The sequence below is a fragment of the Acomys russatus genome, chromosome 17, assembly GCF_903995435.1.
Source record: "Acomys russatus chromosome 17, mAcoRus1.1, whole genome shotgun sequence".
Classification (NCBI taxonomy): Eukaryota; Metazoa; Chordata; class Mammalia; order Rodentia; family Muridae; genus Acomys; species Acomys russatus.
In genome coordinates, this window is record NC_067153.1 from 61,205,920 (window position 1) to 61,227,490 (window position 21,571).

Below are 21,571 nucleotides of genomic sequence, written 5' to 3' on the forward strand. Positions count from 1 at the left end.
CCTCCCTGACACAGATTGCTGAAGGACATGTAAGAAGTCAAAGTCCTTGTCCCTGGTGGTTAACTGTTAGGAGCTAACCTGTGCAGCCCTGGCCGTCCTGGACTCGCTCTGTAGACCAGGCTGGCCTCCAACTCAGAGATCCGCCTGCCTCTGCCTCCTACATGCGTCACCACGCCCACCTTCTTCTTGTTTGTTTGTTTGTTTGTTTGTTTTGTTTTTTTAAAGACAGGCTATCGCTGCGTCACCCAGGCTGCTCTGGAACTCACTGTCCCCTGCCTGCACTTCAGAGTGCTGGGATTCCAGCCAGGGCCCGGCCGTGGGTGTATTTCAGTGTTGGATGTGGTTCCCGCCAAGCTTGTGCTGTGTCCTTGTCCTGCCTCTGCGTGCACACCTGCTGGCTCAGGCTGTGGTGGAAAGCAGCACCTACTCCTGACAGCACCCACAGAGCCAGCTGCTCACACTCCAGCCCCCTCCTTTTCTTTCCAGGGTTTCTTTTTGCTTTTGAGGCAGGGTCTCATTATGTAGCCCAGGCTGGTTTTGAGCTCAGGCCAGCCCTGAACTCACAAAGATCTTCTTCTTGCCTCTGCTTCCTGAGTGCTGGGATTCAAGGGGCGCACCAACATACCTGGCTCTTTCCTGAGTTTTAACATCAACTGGAGCCAAAAAAACAGGCACTATTCCTCTACAGAACCTAGGCATGGGGTCGCTTACAACATTTGCTACTTGCTATGTCTGCTCATCCTGTGGCTCTGTAAATAGAGGAGAGAGCTGGGGAAGACTGAGTCGAGGGGAGGCAGGCTGGGAGAGCGTAGGCAGGTATTCATAGACTAATGTATTAATTGAACAGACACATGTCTGCTGTGGCTGCTGCTGGCCTCCTCAACCCCTGCCATCTAGATCTGGAATCTCCCATATCTCATTTCCTCTACCCGTGTAGTCGAGGATGCTCATGACTCCTCCTGCCTCTGCCTTGCAGGTGCTGGGATCACAGGCGTGTGTTCTCGTCTCCTGAGCTGTCCTGCTAACCACTTGAAGTCAGATATTACTTGTGTTCCGTTTAGATAGCATCTCTAGCTGACTGTGGGGGGGGGGGGGCGGCGGCGGCACTGATAACGCCTCTGGCTCGATGGCTTCCGGAGGCCAGGGCAGCTCTCTGCTTGACACCTGGCTTATTGTCAGATGGCCTTGGTCCTGCTCCAAAGATGAGTCCAGGGGTGGGACTTTCAGCGACAGGACAGGAGACTTTAAACCAACCTCTATTTTATTAAAAACTAACAGTTTGGGGACTGAAGAAAGAAAATAGTGTTTCTCAAAATTCTAGGACACTTAGCAACAGCCGTGTGTGTTTAAAACCACCAGCTGGGAACCCGCATCAGTAGCTCGCCGCTGTGAGGTCTTTAGTAACAGGGGAGTGTGAGGCTCAGTAACTAAGTGGGAACTGGAGCTGCCCGGTCCTTCCGGCCTTGTAGGGATCCAGGGAGGGACTGACTGGACATTTTTCGGACAAGCTCAGATAGGTCCTCCGAGAGTTCCTGGCATTCCTTTCTTTGGGTCACCGGGGCACTGAAGGAGCTAATACATGTGCTGGTTAGCAACCGAGGTGAGGCCCGCGACAAGTCAGAGCTGGGCTTGGACTTGACCTGTATACAACTGCTTAGCCTGACATTTCTGCCAGGCATGCTGGCTGGCTGGCTCAGGCTGTGGTTGAAAGCGACACCTACTCCTGACAGCACCCACTGAGCCAGCTAGTCACACTCCATCTTCTCCTTTTTCCAGACCTTTTGTTTGTTTTTGAGGCAGGGTCTCATTATGGAAGCCCTGGCTGTCCTTGAACCCAGGCCAGCCGTGAGCTCACAGAACTCCTCTTGCCTCTGCTCCCTCAACTTTCTAACTCACCCACTTCCATTGGGGGGGGGTAGTTGAGACAGGGTTTCTCTGTGTAGCCTTGGCTGTCTTGGACTCACTTCCTATACCAAGCTGTTCTCGAACTCACAGTGATCCTCCTGCCTCTGCCTCCCGAGTACTGGGATTAAAGGCGTGCGCCACCATGCCCAGCCTCCAATTGTTTTTTTTTAAAGACAGAGTTCCTATGTGGCTGGCTGCTTAGCTTGGAACTCACTGTGAGATCACCCTGGCCCTGAGCTTCCTGCAGGCCTCCCCTCTCAGCCTCCGTGATGCTAGCATTACAGGTGGTACATTACGTCTCACCCTCTGTTATAAGAAAACAACACTGGCTGGCCCTCATACCGCAACCACAGGGTCCTGAGCCAACACTGGACCCTTATAAAAACACCCAGGAGCCCGAGACAGGGAGGGGAGTCAGCCCGGGGTGCAGGTGAAGAGGAAGGCACCGCCCCTGTACTGGAACTGTGGTAAGTCGAATAGACTCCTGTAAAGTTGTAAGAGGGGGAAGGAAATTGTATTCACCTACATTCTCTCACAAAGAGAAAGCTGTCTTTGCCGGGAACAATATTTTGATATGTGCTTCTGCCCGCGGCTGAGATCCCAGTGGAGGCTCAGGGGTGGGTGGAGCGGATCTGCTTGAGACGTGAATGGGAGCTTGGAATTCTGCACGTTATACCACAGAGTGTGAGTGAAGGAGAAGACAAGAAAGGAAGCTGCTGGTGGGCGCTGTTCACTGTGTGACTCTTTTCCCATCATCCTCTTTCTTTGTGTGTGTAGCTCTGTGTGTGCATGTACATGCTCACGTGGGCACGTGGGTGTATGTGTGTGACCTGTGTGTGAGTACGTGGTGAGGTCAAGGGTTGACACTGGGTGTCTCCAGTTGCTCTCTACGTCTTGAGACAGGATCTCTCCCTGAACCTGGGGCTCGTCAATTTGATGAGGCAAGCTAAGTGAGCCAGTGAGCGCCACCTCCTGCTGCTGGGACTTCCCATGTGTGCTGCCATGCCTGGCCTTTTACATAGGAGCTGGGGACCCGAACTCAGGTCCGTGAGCTTGTACAGCAAGCAGTGTACAGACTGAGGCGGCACCCCAGCTGCCCTCTCCTTCTGTTATACATGGAAAGAACACAGAGGTGGGCCTCAGGCTCCCCAGACTGCAGAGCCAGGGCAGTACGAGGAACGCACAGAGTGGGGCACAGAAGGTGCTTGCAGTAGGGCATGGCAGCAGGGGAGGGCCTCACTGCGCAGAACCCCCCACTGACTTCTTTTTGTTACAAGTCCACTAGCAGCAGGTAAACACGAAAAGGTCCCTTGAAAGAGCCTTGAGCCTTCAGTGGTGATAGCTTCAAGCCAAGAGGGGCAAAGGGGAGGGACCTGCTCTAACCAGAGATGCCCTCAGCTGGCCCCCTGGGTCCTGAGTCCCGAGGCTCCCCTCCCTCACCCCTGGCTGGCCCAGGCTGGCCTTAAACTGGAGAGCTTCTGTCTCTGGCTCCCAAGTGCTGGGGTACAGGTGTGTATCCCCACACCCGGTCCCCAGCTGCTCTTCCCCGTCAGGAAATGAGAACCGCAAAGACAGGCCCAGGTTCGCCTCTTAGGTCTGTCACACAACTCCTGGTCTCCCCCAGTCTCTTTGCCCTTCCACCTGGTTCTCTAGAACAACCCTAGACTTGGGGAAAGCTAGGGTACCCAAGAAGGCCGTGTAAACCCGGGAACGCGTGCAAAGGTACCCCCCCCCCCCCCCCCCCCCGGCAGGAACCTAAGTGCTATGGGAAATCCTGTGGGCGGCTGAAGTACTGTTGTTCCTAGGACCCATGTTGATGGCCTGTGCGTGGATGAGGCAGGCAGCGTTTCCTTCCTGATGTGCATAAAGACAGGCCAGGACTGGTGTCTGGAGGGAGGGCCAGGGCTGCTGAGCGCACTGCATCCGTGATTGTACAGGTCTCCCCGATTCCGGTTTAAGCACCCACCCTTGCTGCTTACCGAGCCTTAAGGGGCATCACGCTTCTGTGGTGCGAGGGGTGCTCTTCCAGTGCCAGCAGCCTGGGGATATCTGGGTGTCCCCCTAGCTGGCCCCAGGGAGGGCTTGCAGGCGTCTTCTTTTCTATTGGGTGACTTGAAGAGGCCACATCAGCTTTCCAGATGGCTTCCATCCGGTTTCCTTGTTGCCTGGGAGTGGGAGCACCCAGAGAATGTCAAGAGACAAAGAAACACAGAACCAGGCTGAGGAGCCACGCCCTCCTCAGGGCCACAAGGTCCAGGACGCTGGGCTGTGTTCCCGCCCTCCCTGCCTTTTTTTGTTTTTGTTTTTCAGGACAGGGTTTCTCTGTATAGCCCTGGCTGGCTTGGACTCGAGGCTGGCCTCGAACTCACATTGATCTGCCTGCCTCTGCCTCCTGAGTGCTGGGATTAAAGGGGTGTGCCACCATACCCATCATTTTCTTCCTTTCTTAAAGAGCTTGCCACCACCCTCTTGTCACCCTCCCTCCCCAACACAGGCCCCTGTCTTGTCTTAGTTCCTGAAGCTCCACTTCTAGGCATGTAAGCTGGGGCTGAAGCAGCTCTGAATCAGGTCCCCTTGGGGTAGGTGTTCGTGTGGGTCATCTTGGCTGCCTGGAGGTCTACCATCTATGTGCCTGTGAGCCCACATGGTGGGAAGAATTGGGCTTGTGTATGTGGATGGACCAATGGTAGACCTGGGTTAGTATGCCTGGAGTAGGCTATCCCCTGTGTTTTCTCAGAGTCTTCAGGCTACCCCCCCCCAACCTGCCCCCCCCACACTCTAACCCTGCATCTGAGCACCAGAGCCAGTCAGGGCAGCTGAGTAGACTGGACCTCGAAGCCAGCACCATGCCCTTTGCTTGTGTCTTCTTTTGCGGTGGCTGCCCCGGAGTAATGGCCCCTGCTTCCTGCCTCCCTGCTCAGCCTACTGGCTGCCCCTTTGCCTGCCAACACCCACCTGGCTATCCGCAGGGCCACAGATTCCTGGTGCTTACGCGGAGGGGGTTGCTTGTTGGAGGAACTGCTGGAACGGACTCTCTGGAGTAAGACTGGAGGTGACTTGCATTTCCCTGGCTTTGCTGAGGTGACCACAGGCATGCTCAGGTGGATGTTCCAGTCTTGCTGGAGCTAGAGGAGCCAGTAGAGGGCGTCAGGAAGATGGGGAAAGAGGTCTCTCTAGGATGGAAGGAGGTCTTGTCTGATTGTCACTGGGCTCTGGGTTGAGGAGAGACTAAGACCCTTTGACTACAAACCCCAGGTCCCTAGCATATGACATTTTCCTTGAAAGTCCTTCATAGCCGAGCTGTGGTGGTGTGTGCCTTTAATCCCAGAACTTGGGAGGCAGAGGCAGGTGGAACTTTGTGAGTTCAAGGCCAGCCTGGTCTACAAAGCAAGTCCAGGACAGCCAGGGTGACACAGAGAAACTCTGTCTCAAAACAAAAACAAAAACAAAACAACTACGAAGAAAAGAACTTCAGTTCTTATTTGTGGGGTGGTTCCTACTTTCTGCTTTGTAGTAAAGAATCTGGACACTGGGCAAAACAGAAGAAAGAAAACTGAAGGAAGCCAGGCAGCAGAACATGTGCAGGGCCTCACACCAAGCCCAGCCGCGAGCTGGCTGAGGAGCAGGGGGGCCCTTTTTTAAAAGGCTGCAGGATATGTCAGTGTTCTGATAAAACTTTATTATCATTAATGTATGTGCCATGTGTTCTAGGGACCAGATTGAGGTTGTCATACTTGTGTGGCAAGTGCCTTTAGCCTCTGCGCCATCTCGCCGGCCTCACTATTTCATTTTATATTTGCTATCTAAATGTTGGTTTGCGGGCATGCAGCAGCGTAGCAAGTTGTTTTCATTTCTCACCCGCTTGTACAGAATGCTACAAGGATTTCATTTCTCTTGTGCATTTTGGCTCCCGGTTTCAGAGAGATTTCAGTCCACCATGGTCATTGCTCATGTGCCTGAGACAGAAAGCGGAGAGCCACAGCCGAACCAGAGCTGAATATAACCTTCCGGGTCTGATTCTAATGACCTACTACCCCTAGGCAGACCCCACTTCCTAAAGGCCAAAGTCTTCAAGGTAGTGCCACAGACTGGACACTGAACATCCAAAACTTGAGCCTGTGGGGGACACTTTAAATTCAACCATCGCAACCCAGAAGAGAGATGAACTTCCATCCTATGTCATGATGGCTGGCTCCGTCTCCACAGCGGTGCTCATGGGATCTCCAGGCCACGCCACTGGCCAGTCTCTTACCTCTCTTGTCTGGCGTACCCCAGCCCCTCCTAAGAGGCGCGCCTACAATTTACAACAGCCTGCATGCTAAGTGAAGTAAGCCAGATGCATTTATATGTGGAACCCAATAGAAGGAGGAAAAAAAAAAAGTCAAATGTATAGAGGTAAAAAATAAAACAGTGGTCACCAAAGTTGGGGTGTGGGCCAAGAAATGGGGAGACATAGGCAGAAGGACACAGCGGGAAGCATGGGTGAATAGCTATAGTTGTAACTGTCCTTGTAGACAACACCAAGATGTTCTACAGAGACGCATTTGTGCCCCACCTATTACCAGATTCCTTTTTGGTTTTGTTTTTGTTTTTTTGAAGGTGCTTGCCATGACAGCCTGCTGGCTTGAGTTCCATCCCAGAACTCCATGTGGGTGCTGGGAATTGAACCTCTATCCTTTAGAAGAGCAGTCCGTGCTCTTCCAGAGGACCCAGGTTCAGTTCCCAGCACCCACATGGCAGCTCACAACTGTCTGTAATTCCAGTTCCAGGAATCTGACACCCGCACACCAATGCACATAAAATAAAAATTAAAAAAGAGGCACTTTCAGGCCACCATAATTTACCCTACTTTGCCTTCTTTATCAGGAAGAGCTTGGAAGAAGCTCTCCAGGAAGGGCAAAGCCGGGCCTGGGCAAGGGGGAGAAGAGACAGTTGTGCCTCAAGCCTGGGTGACAAGCAGAGCTGAGGGGAGCAGCAGGGAACCCCAGCTCCAAGGAGAGACTGCAGGACTCAGCTCTTCCCTCATCCTCCAGCCCAGAGGCGCTCACAGGCCCTCTCGTTGCCCATCGGCTGGCAACCCTCAGTCTGCTCACTCCAAACAGGTGGCAGGGCAAGCGGACCCACCTTGGGGAACATGGCCACCATGGTATGCAGGCATTCCTGGTGCCTCTCCTCCAGTGTCTTCTGCTTGTCAGTCCAGGCCCGCAGCCTGACGCTCTGCAGTCGGTCAATGTTTTCCAGGAACACGTGGAGACTGCGGGCCTTATAGGCGACCTTCATTTGCTGGGTGGCTCCTATGTGTTTGGTCACTTCTTGTCTGGCAAGAAAGGAAAGAGACTTAGGAGACGAGACGCTGCCTCTTCCCACTAAGTCAGTTGACCAGAGAGACACCTCCATGAAAAGAGGAATGAGGCTATGAGGGGAGCAGAAAGGAGGAAGGTGGTATGAGGGGGAGGGCTGGGAGGGGGGACTGGATGTCAGGGCTGGAAAGGAAAAGTCAAGGAAACGGTAGAAAATACATTGAATGACAACCAGTAAAAAAGGGGTTGGAAGGGAGGTAGGTTCGGAGGGAAAGCCCACCGTGAGAAAAACAGCATAGCAGATGCCGCACCTCCTACACCTTCGAGCATTGCCCATGGCGGACACCAGCCTTTGTTAATCCCCTTTTCCAGAAGATCTACGGGGTTTCCCTCATGGATTCCTGCCCACAGCCCTTCATCTCTCCCCTGGGTTTTGACTCCGCCCTATTTTGCAGTGTGTGTGTGTCGGGGTGGGGGGTGGGGGTGGGTCCTGGGGGTGGTGCTGGTGGTGCTGGAGCACCTACCGGATCCTCTGGAAGTGTCTGTAGTAGATGTATTTCTTGCATAGGTGCTGCAGCCTGAGGGTGCTCAGCTCCATGGTGATGGCGGTGACCTCTAGGGCCTTGCTGCGCAGGCATTGTGGCAGTGCCAACTCCAATTCCAAACCCCCCAGAATTTGAAGGTTCTTCAACTGAGCTGCCATGGCTAGATGGTATACCTTGTCCTTGGGGGTTTCTGGGACTTTCTGCAGAGAGGACCGGGTCACCCTTCGGATCAATGTCCCAGAGACCGGGAAGGAAGCACATTTCTTGGGCTTAGCAGAAGCCTGGCGGGCCCGTGGCGTGTGCATCAACTCAGCTGAGCTTTGGGGCCTCTGGTCTCCCTGGCCAGGCTGCTGGCCATGTTCCGACGAGGCTAAGTGCGGCCTCCTGTTTTGGCGAGCAGACTGGGCCCGGCACTGGGGAGGTGCCCGTGCTGCCTCTGACTTTTCCAAGTTCCTCCACCGGCTGGTGGGTGTGAAGATCAGCTTCTCGGAACCTTCCTTCTGCTCTGCACTTGCCCTCCTGGGGCTCCGTTTCTTCTCTTCCGGCTGGGTAAATCTCTGCCACTGCTGCCTGGCGGCTGCCTCCGCCTCCCACTGCCGGGCCTTCTCCTGGTGCTCCTGCTCCAACAGGGCCCACTTCTTCTGTCGCTGAAGCCACATTTCTTCCTCCTGCAGCCACTGCTGCCTCCTTGTCTCCCAGCTGCGCTCTTCCTCCTCCCAGTGCTTTTTGTGGTCCTCCACAAGCATCCTCCTGGAGCTCCCTGGGGACTTCTCGGCATAGGACTTACTTTGGACTCCTTCCTTCTCTTGGAAGCAGCCGTCCTCCTGGACTTTGCCCTCAGGATCTGGGGCTTTTTCGACCAGTTTTTCCCACTGTGTAGAAAACTGGGGGACCTCCGAGTGCAGCAGCACAGGCTCGAGGTGCTTGCTGAACACGTCTTCAACCCTTGAGTCTGTGGCCGTGGCGAAGAGTGGCTCATGTGTTGAAGGGACAGTGCCACTGTCCCAGGCCTTGGCCAGGGGACTTAGGGAGAATGGTGAAAACAAATACCCTTCCCCCGTGAGCTCCTGTCGGGGTTCCTCTAGAAGGGTCTCTTTTTCCGGGGGTGTGCCGACCAAGGCCTGATCTGGTTCTTCTAGACCCCCAGCAGACTGAACCGTCTTCAGCTGGAATTCCAGGGCCTGCTTTATCATGAGGAGGTCGTGGTACTTGTCCCCTAGGACCTCTACCTGTTTCAGCAGCGCATCCCTTTTGCTCTTGAGGACTTGGATGGATTTTTGGAAGTACAGCCTCTGGCTGCTGAGCTCCTTAGTCATCTCCACCTGCAGGTGCTTGCACTTGCTCTCCAGCCTCCTGTTCTCCTTGTGCTGGAGTATCAAGGCCTTGCTGAGGTTCTCCACCACGGTGGACATGTACCTGATGGCCTTGACCTCCCCTTTGTTAAACATGCTGGAGTCGAGGAGTTCCTGTAGCATAGACTTCACCTCTGAGACCTCTGTGATGGTGGTGCTCTTGTCCTGCAGCATCTGCTCCGGGCTCAGTGGCTGAGGGGGCACTGGGGGCGTCTGTGGTCTCTTCTCCCGCCAATCCTGCCAGAAGTTATGTTTGGATGCTGGAAGGGATGGAGAGAGGGGAAAAGCCTCAAGCTCCTGTTAAGAGGTGGCGAGGCCCCAGGAGAGAGGTGTCCTGACTCTCCAGAACCTGCCGAGCCAGAACTCTCACCCACCCCTGTTTGGGACAGGCAAGAGCAAGAAGCTGGCACCATGAGCCAGAGGAGGGTTGTCTGGAGACACCTCTGCCCGGCCTAAGATTGCCTCGGGCATAGCCTTAGGTCTACCAGTGGCACAGCGCCTGCAGAGCCCAAAGTGGCCTGGTACAGTGTGTCAGCTCCACTCAGTCCAACCCTCTCCCTAACAAGGAGCTACTTTTCTAACCATGCCCCTTTCCTACCCCAAAATCCATGTTGGGCTCCTTAAGCCGACTACCCAACCGCCCGAGTCCCACGTACAAGCTGCCTTTCCTTTTTCTGTTACCTCCGAACTGTGCCTATAGAGACTCTATTACAACCACTCACATGCCGCCATTATTGTTGTAGCAATTGTCACATTAGGCCCTCACCCCAAGAAAATAAACTAAGCACAGACTGCCTGTACTGTGTGCGACCCCAGTGACAGATGTCATCTCGTCCAGAGCTGGCCATGATGTGCCCTTTGTGCCTACTGCTAGGTGTAGGGCTGACAGAAGGGTCATCTGGGAGCATCTTCTCAAACGTCACTGGCAAAGAGGACAGCAGCCAGCTTTGGATGGGAGGCAAGAGAGCACGTGGCACTTACGTGATGCTGAGCTCAGCCTAGCATCTCACTGCTGGGCGAGCCATATCACCCTAAGCTTCAGAATTCTGGGGCCAAGTCACTTTGATCCAAATCTAACTTGTACCGTTTGCCTTCGGCACATTTTAAAAATTCTTAGTGCCTTAGTTTCCTCATTTGAAAAACGGGAACACCTGTAGATTCTCATTCTTGGAACTTACAGTACACCTATTTAAGGCCAAGTGTAACCCTAAAGTTGGTGCTCAATAAATAATCTCCACAAAGCCGGGCACTGGCAGCGCACCCCTTTGATGCCAGCACTCAGGAAGCAGAGGCAGGTGGATCTCTGTGGGTTCGAGGCCAGCCTGGTCTATAGAGTGAGTCCAGGACAGCCAGGGCTACACAGAGAAACCCTGCCTCAAAAAACCAAACAAACCAAGAGTTTACACTCTGTCAGGCTGATGAGATGTTCGGGTGACGATACACGTGCTGTGTAGGCTCGAGAGCCTGACTTTAGATTCCCAACACCGATGCAAGAGCTGGCTGTGCTAGGCACACTGCAGTCTCATTACCCTACTGGAGAGGCAGGGACGGGAGCAGCCCTTGGGCTTGCTGGTCAACCAGTCGAGCCATTGGGACGCTCTAAGTTCAGTGAGAGGCTATCTCAGAAAGTAAGGTGGAGAGTGATTGAGAAAGACACCCAGTAGTAGTCTCTGGCCTACACACAAACACGCCGCGCAAATTTACACTCTCACAAGAAAATAAGCATACAAAGAACTATATCTTAAAATAGAAGATGGTGAAAATTATGGGACTGCTGGGCATGGTGGCGCACGCCTTTAATCCCAGCACTCGGGAGGCAGAGGCAGGAGGATCACTGTGAGTTCGATGCCAACCTGGTCTATAAAGTGAGTCCAGAACAGTCAAGGCTACACAGAGAAACCCAGTCTCAAAAAAAAAAAAAAAGAAAAAAGAAAAAAATTATGGGACAATAATCTCCATTTTCTGTATTCTTCCTCCCATGGCATTCAACCTTAATTTTTTTTTTTTTCTGAAACATGTTCCCTTTACATATAGCTCTGGCTGTCCTGGAAGTCACTGTGCAGACCAGGCTGGCTTCAAACTCACAGAAATTCTCTTGCCTCTGCATCCTGAGTGCTGTGATTAAAGGTGAGCCCACCATACCTGTAGATGATGCCCTTAAACAAACAGGCTTGTGAGAGAAAGTAAAGATGCCCAACGTTGGCAGAGGTGGGATTCGAGCTGAGATCTGCTTCAGCCCAAAGCCTGTGCTCTTGATAAGGCTAGCCAAGGCAGGGGCCTTTGTCACAACTTGTCCTGTGGTCTCTCTGCTCTGTGAGCATCAGGGCACTCATCTACAAAATTCAAGAGGTCATTTCAGGTCGGTGTTAGCCTGGATAGGAACGAAATTCTAAGGGTTAGCCAGGCTGGTGACTGACCACCTTAGGGAAATCAGGAAGGCTCTGGAGGGACTTCCGGCTGAAGCTTACCAAACCCTGGCCTGGGCTGGGTTCAAATGAGGAAAGGGAGTTCTTTGACTGCAGCTTTTCTGGCCAGTCGGCCTTGTTTCCCAGAATCCCACGAGGCCATAGCTCCCAGAAGCATTTGAGGGATCAGCTTCACCTCACTCGTACCTATATCTTTAAAAAAGTTTTGTTTTGGCCGGGCGTGGTGGCGCACTCCTTTAATCCCAGCACAGAGGCAGGCAGATTGCTGTGAGTTTGAGGCCAGTCTGGTCTACAAAGCCAGGACAGCCAAGGCTACACAGAAACCCTGTCTCAAACCCCCTACACACAAAAAAAAAGAAAAACAAAACAAAAAATTTTTTGTTTTGGTTTCTTTCTTCTTTCTTTTTGGTTTGTTTGTTTGTTTGTTTGTTTGTTTGTTTCAAGACAGGGTTTCTTTGTGTAGCCCTGGCTGTCTTGGAACTCACTCTGTAGACCAGGCTGGTTTCAAACCCAGAGATCCACCTGCCTCTGCCTCCCAAGTGCTAGGTTATGTTAGGGCGTTTTGGTCTGTGTACCACTGGCATGTAGTTCCTTTAGAGACCAGAAGCAGATGTCAGGTCCCCCTTGAACTGGAGTTACAGACAGTTGTGGGTGCTGGGAAATTGAACCCCTGTCCTAGGAAGATCAACCTGTGCAGTACAGCTCAGAACAGCTTTGTGATCAGCATGGGTCTGATTACCCCTGCTCTGCACCCTGGCTTCCCACTCTACTGTCGTGTGTGTGTGTGTGTGTGTGTGTGTGTGTGTGTGTGTGTGTGTGTGTGTGTGTGTGTGTTATGGAGGGGCCCCTACAGGCCCTCCTGAGACTGCATCCCCTGAGATGGCACCCAGACCATCCCCCTACCCCACTCTCCTCCTAGATGCTCCAGGAACCTACTTTGTGTCCTTTTCTTTTGTTCTTCAATGAGAGTGGAGCAAAGAGAGATGAGCGACTCCATGCCTCCTTTGGTGGCCATGAGGGAGAGAGGCAGCACTTTCTCTATCACCTCCATCCACTCATCCAGGGCTTCCTCTTCCTCCGCACTCCTCCTGTTTTTCATCTCATAGGTCAGACTGTCACCTGGGCAGGGTTGGGGGAGGGGGGCCAGGCTGAGGACAGTCTGTCCTCTGGGGACCCCACACTTCGGCCTACAGCGGTGGGAGTTGCATGCTTGTGAAATGATGGGCATGAGGATTGCCCTGCGGAAATGCAATAGACAGGAGAGGGCATTGCTAACGTGGGAGTTGATCCATGCCTGTTGTGTTATCTCATACCTGCACCACTAGGTGGATTAGGTAGAATCAACTGCTGTCTTTGTGCTTCTGTTGTCTGCTTGCTTGAGACAAGAGTCTCACTATGTGGCCTAGGCTGCGACGCTTGCCTTTGTGAGTGTGTGTGAAGCCCAGAGGTCACAGTGGACTGTCTCCTGACCCTGGACCTTGCCATTGGTGCTAGACTGGCTGGGATGTCCCCCCTGTCTCCACACTCCAATGCTGAGGGTGTAGGCACATGCTGCCACTCTCGAGCTTTTATGTAGGTTCTGGGAGTCGTAACTCAAGTCTTCAAGCTTGCGTAGCAAGCATTTACCCACCGGCCACGTTCCCAGCCCTGTATGTGGTGACTGTCCTTGGCTGGATTGGTGAAAGGCACACACCTCTGGGCAAGGGCATTTTACCAAGGGGATCAGAGCGTGAGGGTGGACTGTTGGGAGGCAGTACGTGTATGGAGGGTATGACCAAGTTGGGGCAAGTGGGTCACTGGGGGTGTGCCTTTAAATGGTGATGTCTTGCCTGTGGCCTCTTCCTGTTCTCTGCTTGCTGTCACCATGACCTTCAGGCCTGAAGTGATAGGGTCAGGAGACCAGCACTGACAGCGCTCAAGCCAGGAGCTACACTGAACCTTTATCCTCTCTTCCTCTCAGGTGTTGGTTAGAGCAACAAAAGGCCTGGCTGACAGAACCCCCCTGGGACATGGAGGCTGTGCGCCCTGACACGGGGAGCCTTCACCTGAGAAAGAGGTGTTATGATCTGTCCTCTGCTGCCCCCATTCTCCTCCTGGCAAATGCTGATGTAGGTGGAGATAGGAAAAGCCTGAGGCAGCTGGGACCAGTGTGTCTGGGGAAGGCACCAGCTCCCGAGACTGAGCCCAGCCCACAGACTCACCCCAGTCACCCAGCCAGCGGAGGATGTCCCAGCCCACAGACTCACCCCAGTCACCCAGCCAGCGGAGGATGTCCCGGCCCACAGACTCACCCCAGTCACCCAGCCAGCGGAGGATGTCCCGGCCCACAGACTCACCCCAGTCACCCAGCCAGCGGAGGATGTCCCGGCCCACAGACTCACCCCAGTCACCCAGCCAGCGGAGGATGTCCCGGCCCACAGACTCACCCCAGTCACCCAGCCAGCGGAGGATGTCCCGGCCCACAGACTCACCCCAGTCACCCAGCCAGCGGAGGATGTCCCGGCCCACAGACTCACCCCAGTCACCCAGCCAGCGGAGGATGTCCCGGCCCACAGACTCACCCCAGTCACCCAGCCAGCGGAGGATGTCGCACAGGTGGTTTTCTTTAGCCTTAGCATCTTTGGAGAAGGAGGCGATTTTCTTCAGCAAGATGAATCTCTTCCTGCCTTTCTGCTCTGGCTGGTGAGGTTTTGCCTTCTCTTTTAAATCATATCCCAGTTCTTTCTGGAAGCGGTTGATGGCACAGTTGACATTGTCCAAGATGTCTGAGAGCTGGGTGGAAATGTCCTGTATGGGGCAGGGGCAGAAGATGGCAGATGTTAGGCCTCTAGATTCTGGGGTTGGCTGTAGCGGTGCATGGTCCTAAACAAGCCGCTTAACTCCAGATCTCAGGGCTTTGTCCCTGATAAAATGGAGCTCATCCAGCCAGGCATGGTGGCGCACGCCTTTAATCCCAGCACTCAGGAGGCAGAAGCAGGCGGATCTCTGTGAGTTCGAGGCCAGCCTGGTCTACAAAGTGAGTCCAGGACAGCCAGGGCTACACAGAGAGACCCTGTCTCGAAAAACAAAAACAAAACAAAACAACAACAACAAAAAGGCAGCAAGGCAAGAAATGAATTCCAAAGAAAGGCTCCAGATCAGAGGTTAAAGCAGTGTGTCCTCTGCCACCCTACGCCCACCACTCCCATTCCCCTCCTTGCAAGGGCTGACTCAGGTGGAAACAGGAAGAGTTTGAGCAGTAACTAACTGCACCAGAGCCTTCTGTGCAGATCTGAGCCTTTGGGCATCACCCCAAGTGTTTCCGGGGCATACAAGAGTCTGAATTGTTAAAATATGACCCCCTCAACCCTCACCTCATACCACTTGGGACCCATCACTAGGCGCGGTCCAGGGGCCTCCTACCCACTTTCCTAGTGCCTATGACCTTACAGCTGGGCCTTACAGGGGTGGCTGCTCTCAGCCTGCGCCGCACAAGTCCTATGACCTTACAGCCGGGCCTTACAGGGGTGGCTGGTCTCAGTCTGCCCCGCATAAGTCAAATACAGGATGTGGGCATTGTGAACCTATGTGCCTACAGACCCGGCTTGTCAGGTATCCCAAGACCCCCAAAGCCCCAAAGGCTGGAATCTTGTGTAACTGTGAAAGTGGCCCCTAGCCTCTATATCCGGCCTCAATAGAAGGGTGTTTTCCTCATCTCTGGGGTTACCTCCTGAGTCCGAATCAGCTGGGCAGCCTCAATCTTTGAGAGAATGGCCTTGACGGATGTGGGGGTCACCAAGTGTGGGGGGTTGTCCTTCTCCATTCTAGATAATTCTCTCAGTCCCAAGATGTCCTGTGTCTCTTGTACACAGGCCTGACACAGTAGCAGCAGCTTTGGGGGCTAAGGGCCCAGGGAGGTTCCCAGGTACCCTCTGCCCAGCCACAGCTCCTCTGGTAACTGCCAGACACCAGGTTCCAACGGACTCTCTTTTCCCCAGTGACATCATCAGTTTGATTTAAAAGAATTATGAGATTAGACTTCCTGCCGCTGGTCTGGACTGCACCCACTGCCTGCTATTATCTTTACTTGACCAGTTTGTTGTTTTGTTCAACCATTAAATGTTATGTTCCCAAACTAAATACTAATGGTGAAAAATAGGAAGAAAAGCAACTGGGAAAAAGTACCTTCTGCTGCAGTTTAGATCAGGGTTCCCCAAAGGTCCCTCTGTGGAAGGTTCCAGGCCCCAGTGTGGTGTCATAGGGAAGTTGCAGGGAGGTAGGGCCTTGGGGGCCTTGGACACTGGGTAGCCTCGCAGGGGCTTGTGGGACTTCAGCCCTCCTCTCTCTCTTCTCCCTTCCCCGAGTTGTGGTTTCATTCCACCACATTGGAAACAGAAGGACTGTTGATCAGACTGGAATCTCCAAGATGGTCAGTCAGATACCGTCTTCTCTTTGAGTCAGTGGCCTACATGTTCTTTACGGCATCAGAAGGCTGACTGGACACTTTTCTTTTCATTTTTTCTCTTTTTGGTTTTTCAAGACAGGGTTTCTCTGTGTAGCCTTGGCTGTCCCGGACTCACTTTGTAGACCAGGCTGGCCTTGAACTCACAGCGATCCACCTGCCTATGCCTCCCAAGTGCTGGGATTAAAGGTGTGCGCTACCACCGCCTGGCCCTAAAGAGACTATTTGATTTTAAAAATCAGAGCCAATGGACTGGGCGTGGTGGCACACGCCTGCAATCTCAGCACTCAGGAGGCAGAGGCAGGTGGATCACTGAGTTTTAGGCCAGCCTGGTCTACAAAGCAAGTCTAGGGCAGCCAGGGCTACACAGAGAAACCCTGTCTCCAAAAAAACCAAAAAACCCAACCAATCAACCAACCAAAAAAACCCACAAACAACAACAACAAGAGCCAATCAATAACTAAATGAGAATGTTTGCTTTTGTCCCAAGGGATCTAGGATCAGTCAACACTCTTACTAGTTAAATCTGATGATCATGATAAGAGAGGATATGAAATGCAGGTTTATATACAGGAAAAGTATTCTTCCTTGTTACTAAAAATATTTCCATTTACTAGATAACAAATAAACACCATGAGTTCAGTTTCATGTGGTGTCTAACCTGTGGCTTCCCTGACACTCGCCCATCTCACCGCCCTGTTACTCATCACTAAGGCCATGCAAATTCTTCCATTGCTTATTCAGTCTGCACTACTCAGGTGCTATGCATGGGGCTAAGTGCTGGCCACACAGAAATGAGCCAGCCCCAGACTTGAACCTGCCCACTGGATACTTTACATCTGTTCTAGATGGCCCTTTAATCCTTGGACTTGAGAACATCTTATAGTTTTGTAAGTTGTTTTTGTTTTTACATTTAGCCTCTCTCGATCCCTCACACGCTTGCTCTAAGAATCAGATCCAGGCTCTTGTGCATGCCAGGCACACATTCTGCCACTATGCACATCCCAGGCCAGGCGACTTTATTTCCTCCAACATAGCTAGGCCAGCTGAGGCCGCAGGACAGTGAGATGCACCTAGATGCAGATGGAAGAGCCAAGTTAGGATGCTAACCTGCTTTCTTCATCCCAGCTCCTTATCTGGACTCTTCCTCTCCCCCCACCCCCCGCCCCCAGACAGGGTTTCTCTTTGTAGCCTTGGCTGCCCTGGACTCACTTTGTAGACCAGGCTGGCCTCGAACTCACAGCTGTTCGCCTGCCTCTGCCTCCCGAGTGCTGGGATCAAAGGCGTGCGCCACCACCACCAGACCACCGTGTGCCCTTATCGAGACTCTTGTTATCCCCTTCCACCCCTCTCCATTTTCTTTTAAGTTCAACCACAGAGATGAGGAGACTGTACATAAGTAATCTAAACAAGCCAATTAACACATAGAGAGTGTATGATTTAATTAAGAAAAGCCCAAGATACCTCCTCAATTCAGCTTATGAAATAAACATGCTGAGGGTCTGTGCTCCTTCATTGCTAAGCACAGCTCACCCATTCTAGCTTTTCTGTTGAAAGCATGGTGGCGGCACCTTTAATTAATCCCAGCACAGAGGCAGGTAGATCTCTGTGGGTTCAAGGCAAGCCCCGTCTATGTAATTAGTTCCAGAATAGCTAGAGCTACATAGACAGACTCTGATCAGACAGACAGACAGACAGACACACACACACACACACACAGAGAGAGAGAGAGAGAGAGAGAGAGACAGACAGACAGACAAACAGACAGACAGACAAGAGTATAAGCCTAAGACTCAAACTGTATACTACTGACAAGGAACTTTAATTTTTTTAAATATTTATTTTTTTAGTGGACATCAGATCACATTATAGATGGTTGTGAGCCACCATGTGGTTGCTGGGAATTGAACTCAGGACCTCTGGAAGAGTAGCCACTGCTCTTAACATCTCTCCAGCCCAGGCACTTTAATTTTAAAAGGCACATATTTCTCGGTGTGATGGCTCAGTCTGTAATCCTAGCTTTTAGGAGGGAGAGGCAGAAGGATCAGGAATTCAGCGTCCTTGGACCCATAGCCTGTTTAAGGCTGGGCTTTGTGCGAGATCATCTCTTTAAGGAAGGGAGCAGGGAGGGTTGGAAAAATGGCTCATTGGTTATGAGCGCCTGCTGCTCTTACAGAGGACCACATGAGGCCACTCCAGTCCCAGGGAATCCAATGCCCTCTGCTGGCCTCTGCAGGGACTTTACATGGTACACAGACACATCCAGGCAAAACACCCATACACGTAAAGTAAAAACAAATAAGTCTCTCTCTCTCTCTCTTTTTTTTAAACGTCAAATATTTAATTATACTTAATACCATGTCACCAAAGAAGAGATTTAAAACTCTTCATAGCCAGGTGTGGTGGTGCACACCTTTAATCCAAGCACTCAGGAGGCAGAGGCAAGCAGATCAAATTCGAGGCCAGCCTGGTCTACAAAGTGAGTCCAGGACAGCCAAGGCTACACAGAGAAACCCTACCTTGAAAAACCACCACCGGGCTGGAGAGATGGCTCAGTGGTTAAGAGGCCTGTCTGCTCTTCCAAAGGTCCTGAGTTCAACTCCCAGCAACCACATGGTGGCTCACAACCACCTATACTGAGATCTGGTGCCCTCTACTGGCATGCAAGCTAACATGCAGGCAGAACACTGTATAAATAATAAATAAATTAAAAAAAAAAAAAAAAAGAAAAAAGAAAAGAAAAACCACCACCACCAACAACAACTACAAAAAAGTTTGTGTTGTTTCTTAGTGCAATAGGAAAATGCAAGCTGCAACCATAACAAGATACCAAGTTTGCCAAGTGTGAGACAGGAAAAGCAGGGCCACACCAAGTGCTGAAGAGACCGGTGGGAAGTGAAACACATTGCTGGGACTGTGAAATAGACTTACCACCTTGGAACACAGACAGCGTTGGTCTTAGCCCAGCAGGCTCACGCACAAAAGAAGAGTCCTGTCCACGCACAGGTAAACAGGAGTGTTCCTCTCAGTCCCCGAGAAGGAGACACCCCTGCAGCTGAAGTCTCAACAGGACACAACTTAACTCTTTTTTTTTTAAAGACTTATTTATTTATTATTATGTATACAGTGTCTGTCCGCATGTTCACCTGCAGGCCAGAAGAGGGCATTAGATCACATTATAGATGGTTGTAAACCACCATGTGGTTGCTGGGAATTGAACTCAGGACCTTTGGAAGAATAGGCGGTGCTCTTAACCACTGAGCCATCTCTCCAGCCCCACAGCTTAACTCTTGCTTAGAAGGTGTGGTGGGGGCTGGAGAGTTGGCTCAGAGGTTAAGAGCACCAGCTGCTCTTGCAGAGGACCTGGGTTTGGTTCCTAGCACCCACATGGTAGCTCACAACCATCTCTAACTCCAGTTCCAGGGGATCTGACATCCTCTTCTGATGTCATCTACCTCCATGGGCACCAGGTATACATGTGGTAGACATATATAAAAACAGGCAAAATACTCATACAAATTACAAAAAACAAAAATAAAAGAGTGCACTTTTTTTTTGGTTTTTTGAGAGAGGGTTTCTCTGTGTAACAGCCCTGGCTGTCCTGGACTTGCTTTGTAGACCAGGCTGGCCTCAAACTCATAGAGATCCGCCTGCGTATGGCTCCCGAGTGCTGGGATTAAAGGTGGGTACTACCACTGCCCAGCGAGTACACTACTTATAAAAGTGGAAGAGCAAGGCCAGGATAGGAAGTCACTTGGCTTTTATTCTAATGTAGGGGGTGACTGTGCCTTTTCCCCATTGGCTGGGGGGTGGGGGTGGTTCTGAACTCACAGTCTTAAAGTTGGCTAGGTTTTTTGTTGTTGTTGTGTATTTGTTTTTCTGTTTTTGTTTTTTTGAGACAGGGTCTCTCTGTGTAGCCTTGACTGTCCTGGACTCACTTTATAGACCAGGCTGGCCTCGAACTCACAGTGATCTGCCTGCCTCTGCCTCCCGAGTGCTGGGCTTGAAGGCATGTGCTACCACGCCTGGTGAAATTGGCTAGTTTGAAAAGACTTTGTGCAAAAGTAATGAATGATAGCAGAAGGGTTGCCCACTTAAATCACTTAAAATTCTGGCAATGCAGCAAGGGCCTTTGTGTTAATAAAGTTTTAACTGTGTGTGTGTGTGTGTGTGTGTGTGTGTGTGTGTGTGTGTGTAAAACATTTGTATAAAGGTTTTACATAGTTGGGAGATAAAAATATTTGAATGCATTGTCATAATAAAAGTTTCACAGTGTTCAGCAAATGTTTGGGAAATGTAGCATTTCTTACATCCATACCCACAACACACATGTGCAATACCATACACACACACACACACACACACACACACACACACACATGCTACAACACATAATGCTCAAGATTGTCGCAGGGCTATATACAGATGGGGCACATGTAAGTGAGCAGTGTAAGGGTTGACAATTCCCTGTCCCCTAGGACTAGGACACTTCCCCGCATTAGTCCTTCTGAGGCCTGCTGCTTGGGCCAGCCGCCATAACGTCATCATAGTTCAAAGGCCACTATCAGGTGGTCACTACAGGTCCAGGTGGGACACTTACTAACTTGAAAGACCACCTAGCCTGTTTCAAGCCGTCTGTGCAGAGCCTCCTTTCTAAGACAAATGCAGTTGTGTTGTTAATGCTCTGCTGCATTGTAAGCTCAACTTCATGACATCATTTCATGGTAAGGAAGCCAGCTTCAATGAAGGCAGAAATGATATGTCAGGCGGGGTTGGGGTGGGGTGTGTGCATGTGTTTTGGGTGTGCTTTTATTTTTATTTTTTGGTTTGTTTGAAGCAGGGTCTCACCCTGTAGCCCAGGATGCCCTCAAACCCACAGTAATCCACCTGCCTAGGCCACCTAAGTGCTGGAATCACAGGTATATGTATATGGACATTTTAAATTGCTGTTCTAAAGGAGTTAAAGCATGTTTCAGGTTTTCAAGTAAAAATGTAGATAGAACACCTGCGCATACTGACTAAGCCATAGCAACTGTACTTGTCTGCTCATACATATGTGTCGGGGTCAGGATCAGCCTCAGATGTCACTCCTCTGGACAGCCATCTCGTTGGCCTGTGACTGACTCACTGAGTAGGGCAGGCTGCCTAGCCAGCAGGCCCCAGGGATCCACTCGTCCCCAAGCATTGGGACTATTAGCATGAACCACCAGGCCTGGCTTTTTTCATGGGTTCCGGCAATCAGTTGGATCTTCATATTTGTGAGGCAAGCACTTTACAGGCTGGGATAGCTCCCTAGCCTCAAGGGGTTTTGTTTGTTTGTTTTTTCCACCGCATAAATGCACAAGGACAGGAGAACAAATGTATTATTTTATTTTTGGTTTTTCAAGACAGGGTTTCTCTTGTAGTCTTGGCTATCTTGGACTTGCTTTGTAGACCAGGTTGGTCTTGAACTCACAGAGATCCACCTGCCTCTGTCCCCTGAATGCTGGGATTAAAGGCGTGCACCCAGCTAAGAACAGAACAAATGTATTATTTAAAAACCTTCTGTCTGGGAATGTGAGTCGGTGGTAGAACATTTGTGTAGCACGTGCAAGGCTCTGGG

The 21,571-nt window shown here is 51.5% G+C and overlaps 1 protein-coding gene across 1 annotated transcript; it reads right to left on the reverse strand.

Annotated features, from left to right (window-relative positions):
* Positions 1-1,295: 1,295 nt before the first annotated feature.
* Positions 1,296-15,400, reverse strand: Fam186b (family with sequence similarity 186 member B). Its single transcript, XM_051159435.1, has 8 exons — positions 15,235-15,400; positions 14,090-14,315; positions 12,465-12,647; positions 7,730-9,362; positions 7,030-7,222; positions 4,861-5,030; positions 3,885-4,070; positions 1,296-1,572 (listed from the first exon to the last, which is right to left on the reverse strand). The coding sequence occupies exons 1-8, from the start codon at positions 15,328-15,330 to the stop codon at positions 1,428-1,430; spliced, it is 2,832 nt and encodes a 943-aa protein (XP_051015392.1). The 5' UTR covers positions 15,331-15,400; the 3' UTR covers positions 1,296-1,427.
* Positions 15,401-21,571: the final 6,171 nt, after the last annotated feature.